Here is a 7,848-nt window from a genome sequence, read left to right on the forward strand (position 1 = left end):
TGTGTGTGTGTGTGTGTGTGTGTGTGTGTTGAGTGTTGCTATTGTGTATGTTCAATGTGTGCATACAAAGACCACCGCCATCACACAGTCCTGTCCCATGCCCCTCCCTCCCCTCTGGCGATGACCCTACCACCATATCTCCTAATGTAAACTCTATTAACACAGATGTGAAAGGAGTGCTGGTTTACACACCACAAAGCTATTGTACCGAACGAGGCTGGCATGTGCTTTACTGTCACAAGAGGGAATGTAGCCATTGCTTCAGTTTAACAAGAGGCTAATAATATTGTTAAGGCTTTACTCAGCTGCTGGCTTTATAATTTAGTTTGGGCTGGGTATAGGTTGAGATTTCTTATTGCCAATTTGATACCAAAATTATACTTTTTGTCAACTATGGTATTAAGACATGATTTTTCATTTTACTAAAAAATCCAAGCTTCTTCAATGTTGTTTAAATACAAGCAGCTATAAAAGAACTTTGCCCAAAACACAAAAGCACAAAAGTTCCATTTCTATAAAATATATAAATAATAAATCTGAAGTGTAAGTGAGTGTGCTCAATTGCAAAGACTGTAAACAAATTAAAACGTCTTTAAATGTAATCTTTTTTTGAGCTTCATGGGTGTGGCAGTTCAAGTGCTCGTTGAATTGTAAGAGCCAAAAGAATGTGAAATCAGTTGAAGTGTAATTAGTGAAAGCCTTTAAAAACAGATTCCCAGAACTTCCCCTCTTGATAAAAATATATTCACTCAAGCTCCTTAGTCAGTGCTTAGACTTCCACCAACACTTTATATGAAACCGTCTCTCAGTGTATACACTTGAACTTCCAGCTTTATTTATCACCTTCATTTCGACTGACATTTTAACACCTTTGAGTGTTTTCATTTCAACTGATACTTCAACATCATACAGTGTTTGCACTCAAACTGAAACTATTAACTTCTTTATTATTTTAATACCTATTTCAGTGGATGATTTCATTATTTAAATTGCCACTTCACAATTTCAACTATTTTCAAAGTTTCTGCGAAATGTCAGCAGCAAGCACAGAAACATTCAGAATATGCTTGAAAAACTTAGCCTTTTCTAGTTTTATGTTTATGCTGTAAGCAATTTAATTGTTAGTTTGTCTGTAGTCGGAGAGTAAGCTAAAGAATAAGAAATGAAAGGAGCTGTCATTTAAAGAGGAGACAGGAAATTACCTGAAATGTCAGTTGAACTGTAACCACTGAAAAGAAAAAGTAAGTTTAAGTAGAAGTGAGGAAAAGGGGTGTGCTGCAGACTTTAGACTGTATCAAAAATTGTATTGAGGCTTGATACTCTTTGTTCTAGATCATAAAATTAGCTGGACTTCTTCCTCTCATGGATGTCTGATGGATCACACACCCTGTCACTGTCTCTCTTGCTCATGATCTCTACCTCATTGTCATGCGGCGGCAGCTGGTAGAGGAGCTGTCGGATCCTGAGCTTCTCTCCGGGGCTGTTGACATACGGCACTTTTTCCTCTGGCAGACAGGAAAAATACATCTGGACCTGCAGATAAAGATGGATAAATGGACTTTAGGAGACAGAAAGAATTGACATCTTGTCAGGCTTCTCTCAAGACGCTCATGGTGTAACATTTTAAAACAGCCTTTTCTTTCCATTAGACCACATAGATGAGTGAGACATGTCGCAGCCAGGAGGGCCAGCAGTGTTATCAGTATGCTTGAGGATAGGGCCGCTGGATATCAGTGGAGAATGACTGCTGCTATGTGTGTCCTTGTTCTGTGACACTGTGGGGTAAGCATGTCAATCTCAATCCAGTCCCCGGCGTCTGACTGTGAAATCTTTCCATGCACGAGAGACAGCAAGGGCCTGGAAATGTTAAAGTTTGCCTTGGATAATTCCCGCTGACAAGGGAAAGGAAACATTAAAAAAATTGTGTTTGTTGTTGTGCATTTCCACGAAAAAAAGGGGGAATATATTGGAGACAGCAAAGTTTTTGACTGAGACGTGCTGAACACGTCTATCTCATGTCACACTAATGAACGTGGAAAAAATCCATAGACAGATGTCGGGCTTCAGCATGCAGCACTACTAATCTGCCAGAATGGCATAGAGAACAGAATGTCTGCACACATAACCTTATTTCAACTAAAACCCCTGCATGCTGTTTGCAGGCAGGTTTATCCTCTCATTCACTGAAGGAAAACTCCACTTTTCAATACATGGTTTTTGCGGTGGGATTTAGATTTGTGGTGTCTCCACAATCTGACATTTGGCTTTTCTACTTATACAAATGGATAGGGCATACTAGGATAGTGAGCGGGTGTCCTATTAAGTAATTTTGGAGCAAAACTGGAACAGGGTCCTACCTGCTCTGGCCTGAGTCCTGGTGGCACCCACGCATACTCCTCCAACGCACATCCAGAGTCATCATCTGAAGTGGAGCTCCTCTGGAAGCCCACAGATATCTTCCCCATCTTTCCCCCAGTATGAGGCTCCATTTCTGGGCCACGGGGAGAAGGGCGCTCCCCTCTTTCGCTGCGCTCCAGGTTCATCACACACAGGCGCTATGGATAAAAAGAGAGGATTTAAGAATCACATTTATAAAACCTTTTTTGACTTTTTTTCTATCCCTTCTCTGTATTATACTCAAAGCTCTGGCTTTTAACATGCCACTTCTTGTCACTGATTGGCTGGGATACTGCTGAGCTAGGACTTTTTTGCACTTATTGTAAATTCCTCTGCATTTTGAATATGCCTGCAATCAATCAATTAGTTTTAATCTCTGTTTCTCAGAGTAGAGAAGAAAGGACGGAGTCGATCACACCATCCTTTCAAATTTCAACCTCTTGAGTCACGCTCAAGAATAACTAATATGTTATTTTCCATACCATTATTATAGCCATATTTCCTTTGTTTATCCATTACAGAATCATGCTTGATAAAGTGCTCAAAATAGGCTACTACTTGTCCACCTTTAAAGAGAACTTTAGACAAATTTAGGATGATATATAATGGAAAATCATTGCAGGCTTTTTCAGTATGCTGCACTTATTTAACAACACACAGCCTCACTGTACTCACATTGCATGAAAGTAAAACAGCAGCATTTTTAGGTACATGATGCAAAGGGAATTTCAGCTGTTATACCACCAAACATCTGTTGCTTTTATCCACTGTGCTACGAATTACTGATGGTTGTGAAACACATGTAAAAAGCCTACTGTGTTGCTGGGGCGGTGATTTAGAACTATGTCTAGGAAAAAAAAATAATAATAATGAAGTGGCAACAAATCGGATATAAATCTCCCAAAAGACAAATGATCAACCTTCAAAACTATCTGCATGTGTCACCACAGACTGCTGCAGCGTGAAGCCGCTTTCAGCAGGTTTTTTCTTCCTCTTTACAAGCTGATAACAGTTGGACTGAATAGGGACATGAATATGGATTAATCAGTCTCGTCATTGTGTCTCCCGCCTTCAGCAGTAGCCCTCTTATCTCAGCAGCCATGTTCTTCACGGCCCCCTCATCCTGATAACAGCACTTCGGTCTCAAAGCGTCGAAAAAGCCACTTGTGATTCGCCCTGCTCTGCCTCTTTGACATGCAAATATGTACCTGAATAGAACTTGTTTGGGTAAAAACAGAATACTTCACACAGGCACTTTAAACTTGATGTGGGTTTGATCTTCTAAACAACAGCATCACTATAAGGCACATTAGAGCCCTGATGGCTTCTATTGACCAAACAAAATGCCTGTTAACTTTGTAGAGCAATTCATTTTATTCAGACCAAAGCCTGTGCTAAGTGATACTTAGGGACTGTATGAAAATTATTTGAGTGCCAATGGTGGCAGAATTTTAGGCTTGATACATTTTTTAAGTAAGTAAATAATTATATTTTTAGTTATTAATTCTCAACTGAATCCTGATTTCAAGCTAAATATAGGAACAGAGCAATAACCTTTACAATTTTGGCACAAATCGCAGATTCAAAACGGAATTAGCAATCGGAAAAATTGTGATAAACATAACAAATTGTGATAAACATAACAAATGCCCTGTTTATCAACCTCTTATCGTCATAAATTGGTGTCAAAGTTCGCTGTACTTTGTGCTCACCATTCCGTTTTTTCTTTAAAAATGTTTGATAATATATTGATCTGCTAAAGAATGATTATCTTGCTTGTGCCCCCCCCCCTCCAAAGGTCACAAGTCAGCTCCAACCTAACTTACAATGCAAACTCTGTTGTTGTGCAGCCCCATCCTCATACAAATCACCTCTGTCTTCTCAGCTTAGCCTCAAGGCCTCCCACACCTCACCGTGTAGTCAAAAGTAACACGACTATGAAAATATTAGCATTTCCTTAATTAGCATACAGTCGAATGAATCCCGGGGCCTCAAAACTCTGAATTTGCAGATTAGAAATACTGTTACAAGTTAAACCAAAGATCTTATCACAGAACAAAAGGGTATTTGACTGTTGCTTTGTTCTTTAGTGACTAATCTATCAGGTTTTATGGTAGGATAATAGGAGGATAGGATGGTAGATAATGTTATCACCCAGAAGCTTTTCTTGACCTGTTCCGCTTGATCTCACCTAAACTAATTCAGACCACAAAGTTCGGAGATTAGGTGAATTTATTTGAGCCGCTATCTCAGTAGTGTGATGGTTGTTTGGGTGAAATATTTGTGGAGCTCAGAATAAAGGGACATTAATGCTTCAGGTTGTTTTTTTGGTGACAACATGGGTGGTTTGGTTTACCGCAAAAATGTCGACATGACATTTGTTAATGGACACGCGTGGGCTGTTGCATGGGTTGTGACACCCAAAACCGGAGGGCCACCCAGCATCACCACAGACTTAAACAATATCAGCACGCTGGTTATGACCAGAGGGATTGTATTGTGTTCACATTAGCATGATATTGCATGATATTGCATGATCCCATTTAACATGTTTGGAAAGGAATGTCACAATTATGCATGAAGAAAAAAGTTTAGAATCTATTATTTTTTCTAAATTTGTGGATTGTTTATTGAAACGTTTGGTATTGGATTATTTTTTATTATCGATATGTCCAAAACAAAAAAGAAAGAGCCCAGGGGGGCATGTTCCAATTACTTGTTTAGTCTAACCAGTCGTCCAAAACCAAAAAAATATTCAGTTTACTATTTTATATAAAATCATAAATAATCCACCCTTTTGAGAAGCTAAAACAAGAGATTGTTTGGTATTTTGCTTGAGAAATTACAAAAATGATAGACAGTCAAGTGATCCATTAATGGACTGATCATTTTAAGCTCTAAATTGGTATTTTGGTATCACCAGACTCACAAATTCTGTCTGTCCTCCTGTGCTTTTCAGTTATCCTGCTTCTCATCCCACAACTTACAGGGGAAAGGGTGACTGCAGATTCCTGAGCCAACATACACAGCAACTCACATTACACCATGCCACCCATTGGCAATAACACAATGGCTGTCTTTGTCGAAAACAAAAACAAAATGTCCAACCATTCCTCCTCCAAACCCCGGGCCACGGTGGAGACGTGACAGGAGGAGGTTAAGGGGGTTAAAAAGAGAAACTCTTTGAAAAAGGCATTTAAAGAGTCACAACATTGGGTCTGTGCAAACACAGGCCAGATGTAGCTTGGTAACGGTTAACTGACACTTTTAAAAGGGGTTCTCCTTCACCGAGCAATTAGTTCGTCAAAGAAGTGTTTCTTTCAAATGAACACAACTCTGGGCGAACTAAAGGAATACATCCTAATTTACTGAGAAGTTTGACTTTTGTCAAAGTGCCAAAGTGTTTCATATTCTCTCCGTGAGACTGAAAAGTATCAAAGTGGTAGATTAGTCAGAGCTGAAGTTACCTTAAGTGAATTCAAATGACAGATTTGAAGTTGTTGAGCACTTGCTTAAACTAAACAGTGAAAGAAAAGTCTATTTTTCTAAACGTCATAGGATTTACTTTAGGAAAACCATTAAATTGTGTGGTTCAAAGGCTGAGGTCATCGCTCTTTGACTGGTGAGTAGTGTTATTTTAAGGCCAAATGGGTGTCAGGGGTTGCACAGGAGACTTAACACAGCTGGATTGAGACCACCTGCACGGACACAAAAGGACTGCCTACACACTGTACATTCACCCAAGCACTGTATCACAGAGTGATACACATATGCAGAATTACCTCTCACACACAGCACTTTACTCTTGTGCAAAGCTTAAGCTTTCAACACTTGTGGCATTGCTCTAAACCATAGAAATCTCCCACAATCCAATGCATGCCTCCTCATCAACAAAACTAAGTAATGGTGGAACTTATGTGTAAGTGTAAACACTTTCCACAGCAGGACTGCAAAAGTGCTCTTTATTCAACAAACTCTTCTACATTTGAAAGTTTCAGCTCATCTATTTTCCTCTTACCTCCCGGGAAAGCATCTCTCTTTCCATCTTCACATAAAGCTTTCATTCACTTCCACAATCCCCCAGGTCACACAGTTGCTCCAGCTCTGGCTACATGTCTGCAGCATCAAGCTTAACGGATCCACGCTCTAATCAGATCCAGATCCCACTCAGCCAGGAAGTATTCCCCCAACGGCTCAGGCTTTTTGAAAGTCAACGTCAGCTGTAAGTCTGAAGAGATGCAACTCTCACTCACTTTGCAGATGGGGAGCAGCTCATTAAGAGATCCAAAATTTTGAGGTCCAAACAGCAAAAGAAGAGGGCAGAGAGGTGACGTCTCTATCTGGAGTGTCTCTGATCACTGTGAATGTGTGGGAGTGAATGGATGTGTGTGTGTGTGTGTGTGTCTGCTCTTGGGGCAGCCAAGTTTTGTCGGCCCCTCCCTCATTCCTCCCCTCCAAAGCAAATCGCCTGCCATGACACTTCAATAACACACACACACACACACACACACACACACACACACACACACACACACACACACACACACACAAACAAACACAAACACACACACACTTCAGAGTCAACATCCCACCTTTAGACCCCCTTCCTCCACCAGAGTGACATCAAGCCCTCCCCCCAGCCCCCCAACTCGGCTGCAGGATTCCTGAGAGCCAGATGACAAGTCCACTCTTTGGACACACTCTTTCTCTTTGTTTTTCTTTCAGTCTGACTTATTCTTTCTAAAAATGTCTGTTCCATAAGCCAGACACTGCCTTATAAGAAAGTAGTGACGGAGAAATAATCTCAGAGTCAATTTCAAACGCCTTCCTTTTGAGGCTGGCACAATAATGTAAAAGATAGATCCTTGAACTGCAATTCATTTTATCTGGAAATATTTGTGGTTATTTGCATCCCAGTCACAAATATCACTACTCGTTACTTTCCTCCATTACAAAATGTCTATTTATATTGCAATTGACTGAACACTCCCGCTCTCTCTGTCATTAAATGACTCCTAGGGTCATGCTGTCTGATGCATCTCAATGTAATTTGCTCTTATAATGTCACATTCATTTCTACTACAGCTGCGGATTAGATCATGTAGTGAGCCAGCTGCTCCATTAACAAAATTCATCGACTGAGCTAAATCAGAGTATGTAAAGGGTTTGATCATATATGCTAATTAATGAAAGCCTTTGTTTTTGAAAATTATTAATAGCACAAAGCTCAGGAAAAACATCTTTGTTTGCCAATATATTTAAAGCATGACGAACTGCACCCTGGTGTAGAGGTGTTGAATCATTTGAAAGGAACTAATGATTCCCTCCCCCCAAAAAAATTTAACTCCTAATTTTTCTTGAAGTTTTCCTGGTTAAATATTGACTGTTGCTTCCTTCCAAGTCAGCCTCATCCATCTCAGGAAATTCTCACGCAGGAGATCTGTCTGACCC

General features: G+C 40.1%; 1 protein-coding gene across 2 annotated transcripts in view; it reads right to left on the minus strand.

The window, feature by feature from the left end:
• LOC116673389 (prickle-like protein 1) overlaps positions 1-7,848 on the minus strand; it is a 28,459-nt gene that overhangs the window by 6,536 nt on the left and 14,075 nt on the right. Inside the window, exons 1-3 of one of the 2 annotated variants that reach the window (XM_032505694.1) lie at positions 6,416-6,781; positions 2,358-2,555; positions 1,420-1,533 (exon numbers count right to left, since the gene is read on the minus strand). In XM_032505694.1, the coding sequence (XP_032361585.1) occupies positions 1,420-1,533; positions 2,358-2,555; positions 6,416-6,442 (339 nt within the window). In that variant the 5' untranslated portion in view covers positions 6,443-6,781. Of the gene's footprint in view, positions 1-1,419; positions 1,534-2,357; positions 2,556-6,415; positions 6,782-7,848 lie in introns of those variants that run through there. The other variant, XM_032505695.1, reaches the window with a different exon arrangement.

Source organism: Etheostoma spectabile, chromosome 23, assembly GCF_008692095.1.
Source record: "Etheostoma spectabile isolate EspeVRDwgs_2016 chromosome 23, UIUC_Espe_1.0, whole genome shotgun sequence".
NCBI classification, from domain to species: domain Eukaryota; kingdom Metazoa; phylum Chordata; class Actinopteri; order Perciformes; family Percidae; genus Etheostoma; species Etheostoma spectabile.